At 40.6% G+C, this 23,024-nt stretch overlaps 1 protein-coding gene and 2 long non-coding RNA genes across 3 annotated transcripts; 2 read left to right on the forward strand and 1 right to left on the reverse strand.

The window, feature by feature from the left end:
* The first annotated feature begins 12,534 nt into the window (after positions 1 to 12,534).
* On the forward strand, positions 12,535 to 13,038 carry LOC143718533 (uncharacterized). Its single transcript, XR_013196434.1, has 3 exons — positions 12,535 to 12,567; positions 12,682 to 12,762; positions 12,962 to 13,038. It is a non-coding gene; the product is annotated as an uncharacterized LOC143718533 (long non-coding RNA).
* A 159-nt stretch (positions 13,039 to 13,197) lies between these two features.
* LOC143718539 (uncharacterized) lies at positions 13,198 to 16,216 on the forward strand. Its single transcript, XM_077209560.1, has 8 exons — positions 13,198 to 13,243; positions 13,363 to 13,446; positions 13,574 to 13,639; positions 13,790 to 13,873; positions 13,993 to 14,079; positions 14,184 to 14,356; positions 15,707 to 15,807; positions 15,989 to 16,216. The coding sequence occupies exons 1-7, from the start codon at positions 13,198 to 13,200 to the stop codon at positions 15,755 to 15,757; spliced, it is 591 nt and encodes a 196-aa protein (XP_077065675.1). The 3' UTR covers positions 15,758 to 15,807; positions 15,989 to 16,216.
* A 5,684-nt stretch (positions 16,217 to 21,900) lies between these two features.
* Positions 21,901 to 22,506, reverse strand: LOC143718538 (uncharacterized). The gene is made up of 3 exons (XR_013196438.1): positions 22,438 to 22,506; positions 22,307 to 22,357; positions 21,901 to 21,960 (listed from the first exon to the last, which is right to left on the reverse strand). It is a non-coding gene; the product is annotated as an uncharacterized LOC143718538 (long non-coding RNA).
* Between the last annotated feature and the right edge of the window lie 518 nt (positions 22,507 to 23,024).

The following is a 23,024-nucleotide window of genomic DNA, read 5'->3' on the forward strand; positions in this document are numbered from 1 at the left end:
GACGGCCTGGGGAGCGCTAACCAGGCTCGCAGAGACCGTACAAGCGGGACCAAAGGGACCGTAGGTGTACCCGGAGTGGGGCAGCGAGGTGGAACACAGGGACGCAGCTCGGGAGGCTCTCTCTGGGAGGCGGCCCGTAGCGGGGTCTAAGTGTGCTGTGCAGCACTTACCTGGTTCCACGGGGCAGGAGGTGCGGGAGGCGGCTCGATGGCGTTCTCGGACCGTACGCAGCTGCCGGCTGGTCGATAGAAGAGGCGGATGAGAGTGGTGAGGATTCTGACCCCCCACTACTCTCCGGGCCCTCTTCGGACCCAGAGATGATAGAAACTGCTCTTTTATTGAAAATTTGGGTACCGCTGGTTTTAAGGTCAGCGGCGGAACACAAACAAAACGAAACAAAGGATTTTCCACCCGGCCCTCTTCCGGGGGAGGGAGCGATGCAGTCATCGTCTCCTGGAGAGCAGTCCCTTCCACCTCTGGGTCGCCCGTCCTAGGGCCGCTTACCTTTGGCTTTGCCGCCCCTCTTGGCGGGGGCCTGGACGGGCGGGGCGCCCTGCCTGCGACTGGCTCCACGGTGCCGCTTGGATGGAGGCTGCTGCTGCGGCGCGGGAGCAGGGGCAGACGCAGGCGGACGCCCACGGCGACGAGCAGACCGAGGAGCCGCGGGCGGTGGGGTGGAGGCAGCAGCTGACCGCCGCGGCAAGATGTGGCCTCTAATGGCCTCAGTCTGCTTCTGTACAGCCGAGAACTGCTGGGCGAAGTTCTCGACCGCGTCGCCGAAGAGGCCGGTCTGGGACACGGGGGAGTTAAGGAACCTGATCTTGTCGGTCTCCCGCATGTCAGCCAGACACAGCCAGAGGTGGCGTTCCTGGACCACCAGTGTGGACATCGCACGACCCACTGACCGCGCAGTGACCTTCGTCGCACGGAGCGCGAGGTCAGTTGCGGCACGAAGTTCTTGGAGAACTTGTGGATCATGATCACCCCTTGGCCTGATGAACCTGCAACAACGCCATGGCGTGCATGGCAGAGGCAGCTTCCCCACAGGCCTTGTAAGCCTTGCCGGTCAGGTCCGACGAGTACTTACAAGCCCGGGAAGGAAGACAAGGTTCTCCACGCCAAGTGGAGTTAGGGCACAGTTGCATAGCAACGGCCCGTTCCACTGGCGGGATACGCGTGTATCCCTTAGCTGCCCCGCCATCAAGGGTGGTGAGGGAGGAGGATCCACCGAGACGGTTTCTGGCAGTAAAAGGTGCCGTCCACGTCCCTGTGAGCTCCTCATGCACCTCCGGGAAGAAAGGCACTGGGGTGGGTTGCTGAGAACCAGCGCGCGCCACCCCGAGATACCAATCGTCCAACCTCGAGGGCTCGGGACACGGTGGAGGGTTCCACACGAGCCCGATCCTGTTGGCGGCCCGGGAAAGCATGGCCATCATCTCCGGGTCCGACTCGGGCACCGCTGGCACACCTGAAGGAGGCAGCGGCTCCGAGCCGTCGTCCGCGGAGAGGTCTGACCCACCCTCCGATGCAGCGATCGACATCTGGTCGTCGCAGGGAGCGCCGAACGAAACGACCGGTACACATCTCGAGGACGGTCCAGAACGTTCCGTTGGCAGCTCAACTGGTTGCGGAGCATGAGAGGAGTGAGGGTTCCTAGGGGGTTGGTTCCCCGAAGGAAGCGCGCTCACTGTAATCCTCAGGTCACCCGTGTCACTGCCCGAAGCAACCCGCGAAGGGGGGTTGGAACGAGGTGCAGGCACGGGGACTCCGCCCCTTTGCAGGAACGTGAGTCTCGACCTCAGCTCCGAGATGGTCATCTTCCCACAATGGGTACATGACTCATCCACGAACGCTGCCTGTGCGTGTTCGAGGCCCAGACACACAAGGCAGCGATCGTGACCATCCCGCGACCCCAGGTAACGACCGCATCCAGAAACACACAGATAGAATGTCATCTTGAAAAAGACGCAAACTATCTGTGTAAGCTCTTTTAGAGACTGCTCTCCTTGGTGCTGAAGCACGCAGGGGAACGGTCACAGCGAACACAGACAGGAATGTGCACCTGTCTGTGCGCGATTCTCTCTCGCTGGTCTTACCAGCCGTAAAAACGGCCGTTGAGCGCTTTAATCGCGCACCTTACCAGCCGTAAAAACGGCCGTTGAGCGCTTTAACCACGCACCTTACCAGCCGTGAAAACAGCTTTTTTGTTTGCTCAGTTTTAAAACAACAAACAAAGAAGAGAGAGAGAGAAGTGAAAAAGACCGCTCGCGCTGTTGTGCCGTCACGCCCGCACCAAAGTGGAGAGATCCAGAAGAGGCTTGCTTTCAAATTCACTCTGTTCAGCATACGAAGTGCTTGGCTCCGAAGCAAAAAGCTAGTGTGCAATCGCACCAGCTGCTCGTTTATACCCGCGCTAACGAGGGCGCGCAGCTGATGCAAATGATTGCACGCCAATGTGTATTGGCTTGTTTTAGTTTCACTCGAAGTAGATTGGCCTCTCTAGCGAGATTCCTATTGGTCAGTCATGACCTACGTTGTAGTGACTGACCGATAGGGAACTAATCGTTTGCTGAGCCTGGTGTCAATAAAAGCTTTTATTGGACTAACAAGGACGTTTTCAGTTCTGAAACTTACAGGATATTCTTATAATTTGATGACCTCTTAGATGTCAAAAGCTCAAGGAAAATTTGATTTGTCAGTTCATCACCCCTTTAACATTTGTTAAAGGTGCTGTATGGAGTTTTTCTACTAAAATGAATCCATTTTTTATTACCTGTGTGTGAAGGGGTTGTAATCTCACAATAAAATGATCCACTTGGCGGGTTTTGCTATTACCTCTGAAAGCAAGTATTCCTATTTCTATGTGATGCTCCGGGTCGGATTCGCCGCGAAATCCAGTGCGGTGACTGAGACCTGCATGCGCGCTCCCGAGCGTCTTGCCTCTCGCCTCGTCTACTGACTTTGCACTCAACAGCGACGACACTGCAACTTTATGACATGGAGTCTGCTAATACTAGGAAACGACTAGCACAACACAGACTCCAACACAAACTCCACATACTAATAAAAAAACAAAAGAAAGCACGCGCACGAGCACTCACTTGTAAACGTATTGGTTGCGATCTGAAACATCACCGCTAGATTCCAATGAAAACTCCATACAGCACCTTTAATGCAATCTTGCACTGTTTTTCAAATGTGAACCTAAAACTGTCAAAAATTTATTTCTGTTTTATTCTATTTAGAATTGGACCTTGAAAACGACAGTGACGTGACTGACATTGAGACAACACCGCTCAGTCAAAGTCTCCTGGCAGTCAAAAAACGTGAGTTGCCAACTTTTATGTTATTGTGTCTCTTTAGCCTAATCATAAATATTCCCTTTTTTAGAATTTTAATTATAGCCCTTCAAAATGAGGGCTTTCAGAGGAAGACGTTTTTGTACATGGAATTACAATGATGTGATTGCCTAATTGCAGAAGTAAAATGTTGAATACTGTTCTGTATTAAAAGCTCAGCATAAGTGTTGGATTAACTTACTTTGCGTTTGTTTTGTACAAAGGAAAAGTAGAATCTAATCCAAATAAAAATAAACCAACTGATAAAAGGGCTGTGTCCTACCCAGATCCTCCACCAAAATATAACAATCCAAAACCCAAGGCAGGTAAATGCCTCAGTTTGAAAATACTTAAACAAATTGGAATTGTTATTTGGGGGGCTTAATATCATTAATTACAATTTCATTTTATTTACAGTTCAAGGTCAACACAAAGCTAATGAAGATAAAGCACATTCTTCAAACAATAAAAAAGGTATGGTAAACTGTAGATATGAATTGTGTAGATATGGCTTAAACAGTCTACACATTGGTTCATGTCATAATTTTTTCATATGTCCTTGTTTGTGCTAAAGATCAAGTTTTTTGTCCAACACACTTGGATGAGACGTGCCCGACCCCTGACTTTATCTACCCTACATTAAGTTGTAAGTTTTTGACCTTTTTTTTCCTAATACTAAGACAAAGAATCATGCTTTCAAAAATGACTTTTATATTTGACAGTAAACATCGGTATCAAGATAGTGTGTTTGATCCCAATGCTTTTTGTTATTTTTTGGTGCATCCCTGAATGCATTCCCACTCTATACGAAGACATTGCTTGCCTCCAAAGTGCATACACTTTTGCCTCACTTTATTCTCATTTAGAGGTAGAAATATATTCCATGAGTCAGATGTGTTTTGCCTGAATGTCAACTTAATATCCCATAACTTTGATTTTAAAAGCGATTTATTGTAATATTGTTCTATTAAAAAAAAATTTTTTTTGCATGTTTTTATGTTTATTGTACTTAATGAAATTACATGCAAGGTGCAATTTGTCTAACAAGGTCACATAACAAACCGCCATCTTTCAGAGAGAGAATTCATTAATCGTTCTCCAGTCCATCTGGGATAACCGAAAAAGCCATAGTATTGTTTTCCTGTTTAATGTCATCCACCTAAAGAGGACTTTTTTTGGTAATCGTTCAGTTATGGTTTGTTCATTCTTTAATGTTGTAACAGTTCTTTTCTTACCTTAAATAACTTAATATTTTTAACACCTTTTGTTTTAATGTCTATATAGTATTGTCTCAAGTCCCAAATTCTGGATTGAGGCCCGAGCACCTTCGGACCCCGAGCTCCAGAGGACGCCCCAGCACCTTAGGACGCCCGAGCTCCAGAGGACGCCCCAGCACCTGAGGACGCCCCAGCACCTTAGGACGCCCGAGCTCCAGAGGACGCCCCAGCACCTTAGGACGCCCCAGCACCTTAGGACGCCCCAGCACCTTAGGACGCCCCAGCTCCAGAGGACGTCCGAGCTCCAGAGGACGCCCGAGCTCCAGAGGACGCCCCAGCACCTTAGGACGCCCGAGCTCCAGAGGACGCCCGAGCTCCAGAGGACGCCCCAGCACCTTAGGACGCCCGAGCTCCAGAGGACGCCCCAGCACCTTAGGACGGCCCAGCACCTTAGGACGGCCCAGCACCAGCGGACGCCCCAGCACCAGCGGACGCCCCAGCACCAGTGGACGCCCCAGCACCAGCGGACGGCCCAGCACCAGCGGACGGCCCAGCACCTTAGGACGCCCCAGCACCTTAGGACGCCCCAGCACCAGCGGACGGCCCAGCACCAGCGGACGCCTCAGCACCAGCGGACGCCTCAGCACCAGCGGACGCCCCAGCACCTTAGGACGGCCCAGCACCAGCGGACGCCTCAGCACCAGCGGACGCCCCAGCACCAGCACCAGCGGACGCCCCAGCACCAGCACCAGCGGACGCCCCAGCACCAGCGGACGCCCCAGCACCAGCCCACGCCCCAGCACCAGCGGACGCCCCAGCACCAGCCCACGCCCCAGCACATGTGAGAGCTTTAGTTACTTATTTTCTACAAATGTTTTTAATTAAAATACACAACTGTAATATTGTGAAATATTTTACATTACAATTACTGTTTTCCATTTAAACATATTTTAAAATGTAATTTATTACAGTGATCAAAGCTTAATTTATCATCATTACTCCAGTCTTCAGTTTCACATGATCCTTCACAAATCATTCTGATATGATGGTTTGATGCTCAACAAACATTTTTGATTATTATCAATGTTGAAAGCTGTATATTCATTAAATAATCCAGAAAATGTACTTGTACACAACTATTTTCAACATTAATAATGATAATATGTGTTTCTTGAGCAGTAAATAAGCATTTAAAATTAATAACAAGATTTCATAATGTTGTTTTTCCTCTTGACCGCTGCATCGAGGAGTGAGCACAGAAGTGAGGGTAAGTATGTTAATGGACTGTTCCAGCCATGGGGTTGTCCTATCACAAAATTGAATTAACATTTTTATTTTTATTTTATTATTTCTTTATTTTATTTCAAAATAGGTGGCACCAAACCCTCAAAGAGCGCCTACCCCATGTCAACCACAAGTAAGAAATGTTATATGTGGTGGTTTTAAAACACTGGCCAGTAAAATAAAATGACTTAATTTCCCATGATGTTATTTTTTTCTTATTATTTTTACATCATAAAATGTGTCCAGGTGTGTGTACATATTAATGTAATACATTTTTCTTTCAGAATTTCAAAGGAAGGTGTTTGTGATGTTGTTCGATTTAAAAGATCAACTTCAGCAAGTAGTCGGTATTCTGGACCCTGGCAGGTCTACAGCGACTCTGAAGAAAATGGATTCTGAGAGTGACCTAAAAGTCTTTGAAGAAAACATTAAAGATGTTGATAAAAAAGTTGATATGCGTGAGTTTTGACATAAATATGTATATATGTATTTGTGTATATATCCATCTATCTTTCTTTAGCATTATTTCAATTGTTTTCACATTTAGGTCCAGCAACTGTCCAGAATTGGTGGATCTTCCATCAGAGACTGCGTTAACAAAGTTATGAACAGGTATTTCCCTTGAATTGTTGAATTTTTGTACTGCTGCACAATATTTAAGGAAAATATATATTGATTACCAACCATAATTAACCCAGCCATTTATATTACTTGAATTTAATCTGTCACACATCAATTGTTCTGGAGTTTTAATAAGTCCGTACTGGCTCAGACAGTCAGCCAGACTGAAAACAAGAAATCAAAACATGATTTCAGTGTAAGCCATGAATGACATACATTATTACACCAAAGCACTTGATAGATGAGTAGTTGTGAAAGTGCATGTTTTAACATTGCATGCAATTGCTATGCTGCACTGTACTGTTAATTGTGATTTGTTTTGTTTTTTTCTAAGGTGAAGTAATCATAACATTTTTTTTCACAGAATGATGTCAAACGCTTTAATGGCTAAGTTTAACATGAGGGGTGGTGGCCAACTTGAGAAGAAGCCATTTAAAGCCACGCCTTTATATCATGTAATTCAAGGTAATTTGGGGCATATTCCAATAAAAAAAAATCACTTGTTCCATGTATATTGATGAAATTTTTTGGGTACCCTTTATCTATTCAGGGGACATCACAGCCCACCTGTCTTTATCAGAAATGTTCAGTTCACTTTCTCAGTTACACACAGTAGTTAAGGGTCTTTCTCAAGGGCACTTCAGTGGTATTGAAGTGTGTGTGTGTGTGTGTGTGTGTGTGTGTGTGTGTGTGTGTGTGTGTGTGTGTGTGTGTGTGTGTGTGTGTGTGTGTGTGTGTGTGTGGGTGGACAAATGCTGTTTTTTCACTTATCTAGCACGCATTTAATATTTTATTGACATTATTATACCATATATATACGCATGCATAAATTTTGATTTAACTTTTCATTCATGGTATAAAATATATATATATTTTATAGGACCATAAAAGCATTTTATTGTTGTAATATTCTCTTCCATCAGATGCTGTGAAGAGGTGGAGCCCAAATTCAACTGAATCGGAAATTGATGCTGCTATTGCGGAACACTTGAAACATGCTCCAGGAAGAGCTGGGGGTGGGGGTTATAAAAAATAACTTTTCTGGTGAAAAAGATGCTACACAAAGGGAGATATTTGTGACAGTGTTGTTAAAATGAACTAAATTAATGGAATTGAGCTAGTGATGAACATGTTTTTCCTTTTTCCCAGGTGAATCTGTATTATATAATCCGTAAAATAAATAAATGTGATTTGGAATTTTGTGGCTTTTTAGTTCATCCTGTGATCTTTATGATCATTTATAATGAACTATTAAAATGAAAATAAGAAAACAATTTATTTTAGAGTGTCCTTGTTACATGTAGTTACTGTATGAAATTATGCTTAATTACATGCCTCAAACCTTAACCCTATGTTCAGATGCAGTTCATTATATTAATATATTAAGTACTTAAATGTATAAGTAAAGTGTTTGATCTACACGTGATTATAACTTGTTATAGAAGTTTAGGTCTGACTGGACCGATTTTGGACCTTTTTAGAACCTACACAATGAGTGTATTATTATTTTATATGCAGGCTTATATGCCTACACTTATGCAGATACACACCTTATAAACATCCAGAAGAAGACTAATTCTGACGTCCAGGGACGCGCAGAAAAGACGTGGAATTCACGGCCAGAAAAGACGTGGTATTCACGGCCAGAAAAGACGTGGAATTCGCGCCCAGAAAAGACGTGGTATTCACGGCCAGAAAAGACGTGGAATTCACGGCCAGATGACGTCAAAGACGTCGGTTCAACTTTCATTTTGGAACTATTTTTCAACCATGACGGGACGTCTCGGACTGACGTTGTTTCAACGGTCATTGAACGTCCAAATGTTTGCTGGGAAGGGATCCGCTACGAAGAACTGGGTGGCGGAGAACAGAGAGGCAGAGGACGAAGTCATCTATAAAATATTATCGAGTCCACTTACCGGGGTGAAGATAAGTACCAACCTTCTACTGGCTGTATTACATGTGATTTACACACAAAAATATTATGTGAGGAGAAGTGACATAGAAAAAGGAGTCCAGACGCCTGAAGGAGAAGACAGCTGTTGTGACTAGGGATTGTAGTCACTCAATTCTTCCGTCTTTCTGCCTCCGCTGTCTAGAGTGAGGAGGTGGGCCGTGGCCTTATATTGCACGTAGTGGATGAGAGTGACGTGTGTTAATGCTGTGTTCCAATGGGTGTGATTGAAGTGAAGTTACTGCATGCTTACTGCCCAGTAAACAATTACCGTCTTTCAACGTTGAAATATGGTTGAAAATAAGTCGGTCCGCCTTGGACTGGTTTACGACGTGATTTCAACTAAGTAGTTTCGGCTGGACTGTTTGACTACGTGTTTTCAACTGATCATCTAAGATGTTCAACTGATAATCTAAGACAGCTAGGATAATTGTTATAGGCTACATGCTAAAACAACGGAGAAAACAAACTACCAAACCATGTTTAGTATTATCTCAAATAAATTTAAAGACTTTTAAATTTCGCGCGCCTGCGAACATACAGCAGAGGAAGCGCGCGAATCTGTATTATTCCACCCATCAAGCCAACCGCCAGAAAGCTCTTCACGCGTCGTAAGCAGCTGTGTAAAGTAAGTAGCTATGACAAAATAATTAGCTATGATGGCAAAATAAGTGTAACGTTATAAACATTTACCTTATTTTAACCAAACTGACTTTTTTATTGTAAACGTACTGTAGACAGACATTTTAGGTGGCTATCCGACGCGACAAAGAGCAGCTTGATAAGCGTTTGCTTTTTTTCTACAGTGTACTAAAAATTCAGTGGCTTAGAAAATATCTCAGTAATAATTAACTTTATTAACAAAATCTCTGAAATCATTTACTTGATAGTTTGATTTGAACCAAAGTCCTTTTATTCAAGTCATGCCACTCGGCCGCCATTTTGGCAACGCCTCCGGGCAGCTATTTCAGACTAACAAGACCAGGCTCCTGTCTAAATGAATGGGCAGAGAGTCAGAACTGCACTTTCACTGGTCACCGGGACATAAAAACTGCATGTATAGAAACAGCAGTAAAATATGATAAAAATTGCTGAAAAGGTTTGATGACTTTGCCCCGAAATAAGGTTTAAAACGCCTTTTTCCCCACAGGTTATACTTTTACTACGCATGCGCAAAGGTTCTCTCCCTCTCTGCCGTGCACGTGCTACACGGTTTGACGCACAATATGTGCGAGCTCTTGCTCGCTCTCTCTAGATTCCGGGAGATTTTAACTAATTTGCGGGCATCAGGGAGCCGCTATCAATATGCGGGAGACTCCCGGAACTTCGGGAGACTTGGGATGTCTGATATTTACACAACGCATACACTGCATATCAAATCTGCCCCCTTTTCAAACAGTAACGTATTTTCCACTGTCGCAAACCTTAACTGTGCGCATGCGTCAGTGGAACCAGACGATAGGTTTTGAGGATTGAGGAAGTGGCGTGTCTATATTGTCTCTGGTTGAACATACAAAAAAAAATGTCTAAAATTTACAGTTATATTAATAAAATCACTAGAAGAATTTAGTATTTGACTAACCAATTATTTATTTAAAATTCACTTAATATATTTGTGAAATTTCTGTCAAAATATTTGAGAATGGAGAATTAAACTGATCAGTTTTTTTTAAGAACCACAAATATTACTTAATCAATATTATTACAAGAGAAATATACTTACGAAACGTTGGCAGTCCTTGAGAGAATCCAGGAATACACTAATTAAATTGTAGCAAGCATCACGATGTCTGCACATAAATGTACCTCACTATAATTAGTGGGAAGTTGATTAACCAATTTCTGTGTTTTGGATTATAGTTTCTTTGCAATCACTATTAAGCTTTTTGTTTATATTTTTAAAAATCAATTTCAAAAATCTATAATGCAAACATACAACTATATTACTGTTGCAGATATGACATATGACATACTTAAGAAGTTGGAGAAAAAGAAAAGCAGAAGTTAATGCCATTGCTCAGTTGGATAGTGATGACAACCTTGATATTCATTCAGTACCAAGTGATAGAAGTGGACTTGAAGATGGACTTGAAGAAGTTGTAGAAGATAACGGATCTGATTATGGATACACAGAGCATGTAGAATCTTCTGACTCTGAGCCTGAAATCCTGAGTTTACACCCTGACAGTGATACACCAGATATTGGCTGTGATTTAAGGATTTGGTCAACAAGTAATTCAATCGCTCAAACGTCATTGAATGAGCTACTAGGCATCCTACGTAGACATGGGCACCAGCTACCAAAGGATGCACGCACCCTCCTTGCAACCCCCAAAACCGTTGAATGTCTTTCTAGATGTAATGGGCAGTACATTTATTATGGTTTAGAACAAGGCATTAGACTAAAGATTGCACAGTGCCAATCCTTTTCACAAAACCTTGAGTTGAGTGTGAACATTGATGGCATACCACTTTTTAAATCAAACAGTGTTCAATTTTGGCCCATATTGGCACAGTTTCACAAATTTGATCCTTTCATTGTTGCACTTTTCTGTGGAAAAGCGAAGCCAAGTCCTTTGGATGATTTTGTTAAAGACCTTTTGGAAGAGTTTCAGCATCTCAAAGCTGTTGGGATAGAGTAGATAAAGTTTATGCTGTCAGCCTTAAGGCCTTTATATGTGATGCACCAGCAAGATCATTTTTAAAGTGCATAAAAAACCACAATGGGTACTTCAGCTGTGAAAGGTGTTTGGCCAAAGGCTCGTGGGAAGGTAGAGTTGTTTTTAACAGTAATGAGAACTTTAGAGCAAGAACAGACGAGGAGTTCAGTCAAGTACTGTATGAGGATCACCAGACAATAAAAAGCCCTCTTATAGATGCAGGCATACCTTGCATGAGCTCTTTTGTGTTAGACTATATGCATTTGATTTGTTTAGGAGTAGTAAAATGTGTTCTAGTTTTTTTGTCTCGGGGTCCAAAAGTGTGCCGGCTATCTGCAAGACAAAAAGATGAGATCTCAGAAAAATTAAACAAGCTGAATGGATCCATGCCAAGTGAGTTTGCAAGGCAGCCCAGGGGTTTGAGGGAACTGGATAGATGGAAAGCCACTGAATTTCGACAGTTTGTTTTATATACTGGACCAATTGTTCTTCGAAATGTAGTTTCAAGTGAAGTGTATACCCACTTTTTGACATTGACAGTGGCTCTGTCAATCCTGCTGAGCTCTGATGAGAACACACGACGTTCATACATTGCATATGCTGAGGAACTCCTAAAATACTTTGTTAGAAGGTGTGATGACCTTTATGGAAAAACATTTGCAGTCTACAATGTGCACTGCCTGTTGCATCTGCATGAAGATGCTTCTCACTTCAACTGTTCACTTAATGACATCTCAAGTTTCCCATTCGAAAAGCATCTGCAAGTAATAAAAAAATTGGTCAAAAATAGCCACAATCCAATCGCTCAAGTAACAAAGCGGATGAGTGAGATTGAAAATGCAAAGAAAGGCATCAACAAGCATCAAGAGACAAGGTCATGTTTTTATATATCAACAAAAGATAAAGACCGCTGCTTTATGCTTCACAATGAAAGTTTTGCATTTGTGAAGGAAAAAAAGCAAGACGGAACTTTGGTATGTGATGTGCTGAGCCAAAAGGACACAAGAGACTTTTTTAAGAAGCCATGTGAGTCAAGACTATCCAATATAGTCTATGTTCAAAGAAAACGGACAAAGACAAAGTTATTGCAATCCGAAGACCTTTACCGGAAGGTTGCTTGTCTCCCTTGTGAACAAAGGCATGTCCTTTTTCCTCTGCTCCATGGAATGGAGCTCAGGAAATGAACACAAATAACGTATGTTTGGGTGGAGAATGGGCAGCAGATGGAAGGAGTTTTGCCATTGAACTGGATCGACACAGAGACCAAAGTGGTGCGATGGCCTCTAAAAAACGTGGCACAAAGCTCTCACATAAGGGTGAGTAAAATATAGTTAGCTGGGCTGATCCAGTGGTATAAAGTTGCTGTATGCTTCTGGTTTTGGAATTTCTTTTAACAACCACAGGACCAAATGCAATGCTGCTCCAGTTACCTGCAACCCCAGAACTGGCTAACACCGCCATTAGACAACCAGAGAGTCCTGCATCTTCAGACAGTAATTTCATGTTTTTATTTATTCTACTTTACTTGCTCACAATGCAAATGGAATATAAAGTATTTTTAAGTCTGGGCTCAAAACAGTCTTTCAACTTTCCTGTTCCTTTTTCAGTTTCTGGATGTTCTCGTCCAACGCTTCACCGTTCACCCACAAGGTCTGAATCACCAGAAGCATTTAGTCCAGTGTCAGCCAGTAAGTCAGTAAACATTTTTTTACAACCCTCTACATACACCTTGGCAATGGAATCGCCATTGGCTAGTAAATTTTTTCATGTCCATGATCAGTTGCATTCTTCATAGTTGTCAATTCTCCTACCTCACTTATAGGAGCAGCTGTCTTTAAAAACCTTTTCAATGAGCTTCAACGCTGTTTTTTCTTTTTTTTTCTTCAGGATCTAGGGGTTCTCGCACACCTCAGCGTGGAGTTCGAATGCCATCACAGTCCGGGAGCAGAAAAGATCGGGCATCCAGTGAGTCCATGATCATAGTTCATAGTTTTTAAAGACAGCTGCTCCTGCAATAAGTAAGGTAGGAGAATTGACAACTATTTCAATAAGCTTCAACGCTGTTTTTTTTTTCTTTTTCTTCAGGATCTAGGGGTTCTCGCTCACCTCAGCGTGGAGTTCGAATGCCATCACAGTCCGGGAACAGAAAAGGTCGGGCATCCTCATCCAGTGAGTCCATGATCAGTTGCATTCTTCATAGTTGTCAATTCTCCTACATCACTTATTATAGGAGTAGCTGTCTTTAAAAACGATTTCAATGAGCTTCAACACTGTTTTTTTTTCTTCAGGATCTAGGCGTTCTCGCACACCTCAGCGTGGAGTTCGAATGACATCACTGTCCGAGAGCAGAAAAGGTCGGGCATCCTCATCCAGTGAGTCCATGATCAGTTGCATTCTTCATAGTTTTTAAAGACAGCTGCTCCTGCAATAATGTCAATAAGTGAGGTAGGAGAAGTGACAACTATTTCAATGAGCTTCAACGTTGTTGTTTTTCTTCAGGATCTAGGGGTTCTCGCACACCTCAGCTTGGAGTTCGAATGCCATCACAGTCCGGGAGCAGAAAAGGTCGGACATCCTCATCCAGCAAGTCCATGATTAGTTGCATTCTTCATAGTTTTTAAAGACAGCTGCTCCTGCAATAAGTGAGGTAGGAGAATTGACAACTATTTCAATGAGCTTCAACGTTGTTTTTTTTTTCTTTTTTTTTTTCTTCAGGATCTAGGGGTTCTCGCACACCTCGGCGTGGAGTTCGAATGCCATCACAATCCGGGACCAGAAAAGGTCGGGCATCCTCATCCAGTGAGTCCATGATCAGTTGCATTCTTCATAGTTGTCAATTCTCCTACATCACTTATTATAGGAGCAGCTGTCTTTAAAAACTATTTTAATGAGCTTCAACGCTGTTTTTTTTTCTTCAGGATCTAGGGGTTCTCGCACACCTCAGCGTGGAGTTCGAATGACATCACAGTCACATCACAGAAGCTTATTCCCCATGTCTCAAGCTAGTACGTCCATGGTCAATATTTATTATTGTATCATTCTTTAATAAGCATAAAGTAAGATTTATAAAATACTTGACAAAAATAAATTAATGTGTTTTCTTCCACAGAATACCAGAAGTCAGTGCTTGGAAAGCTAGTTGAACTTCTAGATGAGATAAAAAGAGTCGGGAGGCACTATGAGCCCCTGAATTCGGCTGTCCATGTTGCTAGACTAGAAACCTTAGAAGAGTTTGCTCAAGAAGAGGCACGTCTCAAGGACTGCAACCTCTGGGAACAAAAGGTATGATTTATACAGAAATTGGACTAAACTCAATTAGACTAGACCCCCAAGTCTCCAAAAAGTCTAAATGATCTATATTGTACAAAAAGATGCTTTTCTCGTGCATCTGTTAACATGCACAGCTTTATATAATGTGTAATTGAGGGACACACAGTGCTCGAATTTTCGTATAGGCGTATTTTCATGCCTTTATATTAGAGGTATACTGTCCCATAATATTTTGCATGGACTCAACATGTATGGAGGAGTCAACATGACCAGTTCCCATTTAAAGGGTTAGTTCACCCAAAAATGAAAATTAAGTCATTAATTACTCACCCCCATGCTGTACCAACCCCGTAAGACCTTCGTTCATCTTCGGAACACAAATGAAGATATTTTTGATTAAATCTGAGAGGTGGATCACTGCTACATAGGCTGCCTAAGGGAATGAAACTTGACGGCCCAGAAAGTCATTAAAGAAGATGTTTAAATATTCCATGTGCCTACAGTGGCTCAACTAGTTTATCAAGCGACGAGACTACTTCTTGTGGGCCTTGAGACGAGAGTTGAAGAGATTTCCACGACGCATGCGCGAGAACTGAGAAGAGGACGTTCTTCTTCTACTACTTCTTGTTCAGTTCTCGCGCATGCGTCGTGGAAATCTCTTGAACTCTCGTCTCAAGGCCCACAAGGAAATAATGGAATAGTCGAATAAAGTTTTTATTTATGTTTGTTTTTTCGCACAAAAAGTAGTCTCGTCGCTTGATAAACTTATAGTTGAGCCACTGTAGGCACATGGAATATTTAAACATGTTCTTTAATGACTTTCTGGGCCGTCAAGTTTCATTCCCTCTGGCAGCCTATGTAGCAGTGATCCACCTCTCAGATTTAATCAAAAATATCTTAATTTGTGTTCCGAAGATGAACGAAGGTCTTACGGGGTTGGTACAGCATGAGGGTGAGTAATTAATGACTTAATTTTCATTTTTGGGTGAACTAACCCTTTAAGCTCAATCTGGCAACAGTCAGTATATTACCAATACCATGGGTTTATTCATAATGTATTGAGTGGCTTTTCATGTGTCATGTACAGGTGTCCCAGCTCTCAAAGGTGGGTGGGAGGAACGATAAAGACTGCGTCCATAAAGTGATGGACAGGTATTAAACAAATGTCACATGCTCAGAATATAGAATGTAATTATGCAGTTACATTTTTACTCATTGCCTGCTCTGTTTGCCCTCCTCTTAGCACATAGAAAAGCAAAAATGCGGAAAGAGATGATTCATTAGGAATATTGCAAGCATAAAAGAATATTTGTAGAATGTAGGCATGGACCTCTCCTTATGATTTTGTGCATGTATTCTCAGGCTTTTCACCAACAGCCTAATGGCATCTTTCAACATGAAGGGGCGGGGTAGCAGTGAGAAAAAATCCTTCCAGGATACCACTTTTTACTCTGTGGTAAAAGGTAACTGCATTTTTCATGTTTATATATATATATATATAATTTAGCTTACCAATTGCATTTCTTTTGGAAAGGTATGCAAATCCATGCAATTGTCAATTGATTAAATGTAAATACAATGTGTAGGAGCCTTGATGTAAGACGGGGTTTATTCATGCACCATCTAATATATTTTCTTTTGCAGCTGCAGTAATGAAGTGGAGTAAAACTGCCACAGAAGTTGAAATCAGGGCTGCTATGGCTGAGACACTTAAACATGCTCCCGGGAGAGCTGGAGGTGGAGGTCGCAAAGTGTGAACATTTGTAGTGTACATTTTCTGAGTTGTTTTGTGTTGACTCTTGGAATGTGCTTTTGGAATGTGAAATCTGTGTTGGTTACTGGTTTATTGCACTATTTTAAAATGTGTTGTTTTAATAAAGCTATTCTAAGCTAACTCTTTAAAGCTTTGTTTCATTCATATGTTAATCTAAAATGTTATTGGCATATTGTGTTGGACTTGAGAATTGTCAATAGGCATCGAGTAAACGTTGAAGATCGACCTGTTTTCAACGTTGAAAAGTCGGACAAATTTGAAGTCTTTTCAATTTTCATTTTCAACCTTCAATGGACCGTAATTAGACGTTGAAGATTGACCTGATTTCAACGTTGAAAAGTTGGACAAATTTGACGTCTTTTCAATTTTCATTTTCAACCTTCAGTGGACCGTAATTAGACGTTGAAGATTTACGTCTATTCAACGTCTAATAGACGACTTTTTGCTAGCTGGGTGTACAGTATTCTGTCACGTGCCCATCGGTCTCGCCTTGTGTTACAGTTCGGAGCTTTCTGAGGGAGAGAATAAATCTCTCTGGGGTCGAGAAACGCGCCGGCTCGTTTTGCTGTTTTTTTTCCACATAGCAGCAACATAGACTTAAAATACTCCGTCATTTTTGGTCATATAAATAAAATCAATACATGATTATAAACTATAGAGGGTCTTCTTTTTTTTGTGTACACTCACATTAACATCAAAACCGTGTGCTTTTGTAAAATGAAGAAAATAAACAGGGTGTGCTTTCTGCCTCTCTGTCTCCGTTAAATTTTTTTCTGGTGCACGTCTCTAAACTTAAACAAAGCTCAGCGAATACTATTCACACAAGCACGAGCAATATAATCATTTAAGTTTGTACTTTTAAAATATCTAATTCAAAACTAAAATAAATATTCTCTGTTTATGTAATCTATTAAAAAAGAGATAGGTGTCAGCCGATCTCATTATCGTTCTCTTAGCTCATTATTCTGCTAATCTGACACGCCCACGGAGAGCGCGCGGTATTCAAACGCAAATGATCTAAGGCAACACATGCAAAGTGTCAACGCCCCTCATAAACGCGATAACACAACAAATGTAATCATCAGATTAATGTAGCCTACTATTTCTTCTTGCGAGGCTGTGTGAGGAGTAATCCTGGGACATTTACCTCAGAACATGTGCTGTTTTTTTTCATTCCGAGGAGCAACGGATCCATCTGAAAGTAAGTTTTTTTTATTATTATTGTTCTAATCGCGATATTATAGTGTATGTAAACCGCAAAAAGACTGTTTAAATATGAATCGCATCTGTGTGTGAATGAATGAACTGAACAGTTTTTACCAAACCCTATTGCTATACTGAGATGAGTGAAAATCGACTGAAATATGTTGAAATAACGTTAAAATGTCTTTGTATTAGCAACGTATTAAACTGCAAATTAATATTTATGCCCTAATATAGGCTCATAAAAACACCAATGATATGCCTATGTTGCAGACGAAATATGAAAGACATCATTTCGTTGACTAGTTTTGGATAGATTATTAACTGTTTACTGTAAACTAGACTACTGCCACATTGAATCCCAGCTAACAAAAATACGTGACTGTTACGTAACTGCAACGTAATCTGGTGACCAAACTTTCGTCGTGGCGACGTGTCGTGGCAACCGGAAAAGTGAAATTCCTGGATTCGTTGCCACGACGTAACTTTGTAACGTTGTCAGTAAGTAACTGTGACGTCGTGGCAACGTCATGGATCAACAGTCGCGTACTTGGTAACCAGTTGGTCATTCTAGGTTTTAATAAATGAGCGGACATGCAGTGGTCTAATTTAACTAGTCCTCATTTGCTCAAAACTATTTTAGAGACTCTTTCAACGACATAAAAGATACAGACTCAGAATTTGGTTAATTCGGTTTATTTACTAGAACAGCACGAACAAACCACAAACAGCAAAAACAGTATGCAAAGGTTTTCCTCAGAATCTCGAACATCGAAACTAGCCTACTCCTCCACGTCTTCATCTTGGTGGTCCTAACAACAAAAGCAAGAATGAGAAAAGAACAAGGAAAGAAAAAAGAACAGGTGAGTGTTTTCCCATTTAACATTTAACAACACAAAGATTAGCTAGAAAATATAGAATCTGCATATAAGCAGACAGTTTTGTCACAGAGGCAAGTCAGATCACATGTGCTTTTTAAAAAGTGCATGTTGTTGTTCGTGTGTGATTAATAACAGTTGTATACATCAAATAATTTGATGTAGAAAGTAAGGAAATTGTTGCTGTTATATTTATATAGTCACAAGAATATTGACTGGTGTTCGTGCACGTTTCGCTTTGCTCCGCAGTCGAGGCGTTTATAGGCCCTACTTGACGCGCTCGCAGTTATTATTTGAAACGACAGTCCTCAGTCTAAACCACCAGGAATCAACGATGAGAAGGAAGGTACACAGGTGAATTTTTATTTTAGTAGGCTTATACTTCACCAAAACCACAAAAGAATCGTGAAAAGCAGTAAACCGTGAGATAAGTACTTGTTACATTATAACAAAAAGGAATTTGAGAATATACAACTAAATTAACGATAACTTACACGGGCTATTTTCTAATTTCACTAAACATTTTCATTTATTTTCGTGAACATTTTTAATAAAACATGGACCATTTTTATTAAAAGGGCTTATGTCTGCTATTGTAGGCTCATTTTGTAAATTTAAGCAACAAGACGCACAAACTGGGTGCCGGGAGACTCGGCCAGATTCGGCTCGAAGTCATGCATCTTCGGATGCGGATCCACGTGCGAACCCAACGCCCACACCGCGATGATGTCTTTTTTTGCCGCGCGCACTTTCGCGCTCATGCGGACGCGGCGAGAATAAACCAAGCGCTAGGGCCTTAAAATCTTCCGTTTTTTTCTGTTTATGCTTTGCTTTTAACTAGAACATTGTAGTGATCTCTTGTCTCTGCTGTTCATACCTGAACATGTTTATTTATATGCGCCGGGGCATGTTTAAGAGTCTCTGCAATTAAACTCTCTATGTCCTTCTCCCCAAGACCAGCTTTACATTTCATGGCAGCATCTGGAATTAAACAGAACAACCGTTACAGTAAGTAGCATATTGTACGTTGTTCATGCTTGCTTTATCAGTGTTTTTATTCATTCGTTCAATTGTAGATGTATACTCGAAATAATTAATCATATTACTTGTATTAATTTGTTATACTATACAAATCTCACTAATTAAATTATCTGCACAGAAAGTAGGCTATTCAAATGTCTTAATGTGCAAAATGTCGTTTCACAGACTCACTCAAGCGTATTTTCCCCCTTTTTTGTCAGAAAAGAACATGAATAAAAAATAAATAAATAAAAAGGTTTACCCATTTAAACTTGTTTTTAATTATTCAGTTTGGGTAAAAGTATAGTGTGTGTATATATATATATATATATATATATATATATATATATATATATATATATATATATATATATAAAATTAAAAAAAAAACTAAAGTAAACTAGCTATAAAATATGATAGGCTATATAAAGTTTATTTTAGTCTATTATGTAATACACTGACAGGTAAATAGTCTTGTAAACATATCGAAGTATGACTGAAACATGAGCAGAGATTTTTTTTTCTTGCATATTTTAAGAGATGCCAGCTAGCAAGTTGCTTTCAGTTCAAAAACTCAAACATTTCAGCTCAAACATGCATTTTAGTCTGAGACTAGCAAAGTCTATTTTAGTCTTAAACCTTGTCTGTGAAAAGAAACGGAAGGTTATGTATTATTTCGGTGTCAAATTTGTTATTTATACCACATTTATCTCTGTTGTTCATAAACTGAACATTGACTCACGTGTGATAACCTTGCACACTGATGTTTTTATCAGAGGCAGCTTCTTCCGCTTCCCATGCAGACTGTAGTGGCTCCACACATTGTTGGTTGCCACTGCCCGCATGACCCTCCTTACACAATCTCCTGGATTGGTCCCACCAATAAGGCTGAGATGGTGTGTCTGGAAGAGAATTGTTTTTTGGCATGCAGGTAACCAAAAGTAATAGTGTACTCATTATGCCGTAAAAATGTTATACCGGTTTCGTTATATGAAACCTATTTAGCCATTTTCTAAATGAAATTTTTTAAAGAGGTAAATGTAAAATTTACTCTAAATTACCTAATCCTATAAATCAGTGGTTCTCAATCCTGGTCCTGGGGACCCACAGCTCTGCACAGTTTGTATGTCTCCCTCATTTATCCACCTGATTCAGATCATCAGCTCGTTAGGAAAGAGCTCTATGAACTGAACTGGGTGTGTCAGATAAAGGAGACATATAAAATGTGCAGAGCAGTGGGTCCCCAGGACCAGGATTGAGAACCACTGCTATAAATGATATTCGGCATTGATATAAAATCGGCAAAGAGAAGGTAAATGGGGTCGCATATTTTAATTGTATTTTTGTCTTCTGAATTAAGCACCCACCACTTTCTTTCGGAATTCAGGGTCTTTAAGGTGGTTCTCAATGTCCTCCAGTTCATCCTTGCACTGAGCAGTCGGAAGGTCCAAGATATCCTCCTCCCTTTGGCGACCCTGGTTCCTCCGCAACAGAAGTAGAATTTCCTTCTGGGAGGCTGCCAGACTGTCTACTTTCTGCAGCAGCACCTGCAGTTAAGGTGAGCTTTTATTTATTTGTATTTCAAGGATTGAAAAAAGTAACTTTTACTTGTAAAATATTTACAGAATAATTCATTTCAATTTAAGTAAGGGTTAATGCCCGACGAGGTGTCCATTGTCAGGTATTAATTGACGACGGCGAGGCGTGAACAAATAAATGTTGAAATGTGGAAATACAGAAATAAATAAATGTAGAAATGTGGAAATACAGAAATAAATAAATGTAGAAATAAATAAATAAATGCATAAATCTATAAATACATAAATAAATACATATATAAATGCATAAATAAATACATGTAAAACTACAGAAATAGCCATTTACATTACCAAAATGTATTTATTTTCACTATATTTCTGCATTTATTTATTTATTTCTACATTTATTTATTTATTTTTCCTTTTGTCATTTTTAGTCCTTCATATAAAAGGGCTTTGTGTGTTTCATTTATTAGGTTATATACTGTCAATAATAGAAAAAAAGAATGAACAAATTAATTTAAACAATTTGAATTAATAAATAAATAATAATATTGACGCACATGCTTTTCTGTCTCATTATTGCAACATCTTTCTTATGACTGATCATGCCCAAACGCGTGTTCAGCGCGTTCAGTCTGTGTTCACAGTCGGTGTTTAAGACCTGCTACAGTCGATGGAAACAGTCAGTCTTCGAATGTTTCCGCGAGTCGTAAGTGTGTTCCCATCATTGGTCTGCTATCAGTGGCTCAAACCTCCGTTACTAACTCTAAAATGACGTTTTGGAATTAGCAACGGAGGCATGGGATTAGATGCGTAAGAAATTAGTCCTACATACAAGAGCGTTTTAATGACAAAAACTTGACAAACGTCTTGAAATGCATCATCTGAACATGTTTCGAGGTGTGGTAACTGTAGTATAAGCGGAATAATTGACGACAAGCCGTTGAATTATTAGAAAAATAATGCACACCCGAGGTGTAACGGCCACTCCGCTTCGCATCGTGACCGCATTACCACCTCGGGTGTGCAATATTTTTCTAATAATTCAACGGCCTGTCGTCAATTATTCCTTACATAAATGCAGTTGTATAATCATTTTTGATCACATTTAAATACATGTGGTCTTGTTGTATCTCTTACCTTTTAGATCTTTTGCCATGGGAACCTCTCTGGAAGCCTTTGTCCATGATTGTCTCTCCACTGAAAAAGGTAATTGTCGTGTTCTCTTATTACGTTCCTAATTGATAAATGTCACACTAAATGGAGATATTGTTCTAGATATGAAAGTAGGGTGTGCTCTCATTTATCTTTATGTGATTACACAACAGTAACATCACAATTTTCTATTATACAAGTAGGCAGGCTTTCAATAGCAGGTACTTGAATGAGCTGAAAACATTGCCCTTGATCTGTGTGTAACAAGTTATATGTGCAATGTGCATTACATTGAATTTGCTTGTCTCATATGTTTAAATATCTTGTAATACATAGACCAATCTGTTGTTTGCTCTAAACTCTTTACAAATTTTTCTATAAATGTATTTACCATTTGTATCTGTAGCTGCCATTGAGGACGATCTGGGAGGCTCTTCAACATCTGCAAGCAAGATGAATGCACAGTTGTTAAGCTTAAGTTAAAGGTCCCATATTAAGTTAGATTGATGAATCAAATTCTACCTTCAGGTAAATCATGCGATGGGGGAACTGAAGTGTCACATGTGGGATGGTGGGAAGATTCTGTGAAGACTTCAGATATTTACTTAAGGTAGATTCCAAGTATTTGCCCACAGTTAGGGGTGTGCAATTTGTGTTGTCTAATTGTTGTTTTTAACCATATGTGATTTTGGTTGTATTTCAAAAAGCTGAACTTACCCAAAGAATATATTTGCGTTCTCATGTCGGCAAAACATTTAGATGCATTTCATTAATTTTTAGCACTTTTTGTAAATTCATTTGATTTCCATTGTTTCTACAGTTGCAAACTAACCGCACAGAATATGAAAGCTTTGGGAGGTACTAGCACAAAAAAACAACAACTCTAAAATACTGTGTAATTAACAAACAAATTTTAGAAAATGAGAATTGTTTATCGCACAACCCTAACGTATATTTCCTTTTAATAGTGTACTTTATTTGATGTGGTATTTGTACAAAGGAAAAAGTGAAAATTACTTTGTTGCAGGTTGGGTGGAATTGGAAGTTTAGCTGCTTCTGCTGTTAAAACATAAAAAAAAAAAAAAATTCAATTCAAAAAGTCAATATTC

The sequence above is a fragment of the Siphateles boraxobius genome, unplaced genomic scaffold, assembly GCF_051911475.1.
Source record: "Siphateles boraxobius isolate OS27281-9 unplaced genomic scaffold, OSU_SipBor_1 61, whole genome shotgun sequence".
NCBI lineage: Eukaryota > Metazoa > Chordata > Actinopteri > Cypriniformes > Leuciscidae > Siphateles > Siphateles boraxobius.

What these genes read in the sequence shown, in the direction of transcription:
- LOC143718539 (XM_077209560.1), top strand. Translation starts at nt 13,198, where the DNA reads ATGCCATCACAGTCCGGGAACAGAAAAGGTCGGGCATCCTCATCCA. An exon ending in AGGTCGGGCATCCTCATCCA is followed by an intron (nt 13,244 to 13,362) that starts GTGAGTCCATGA and finishes TTTTTTCTTCAG; the next exon opens with GATCTAGGCGTTCTCGCACA. An exon ending in GCAACCTCTGGGAACAAAAG is followed by an intron (nt 14,357 to 15,706) that starts GTATGATTTATA and finishes ATGTATTCTCAG; the next exon opens with GCTTTTCACCAACAGCCTAA.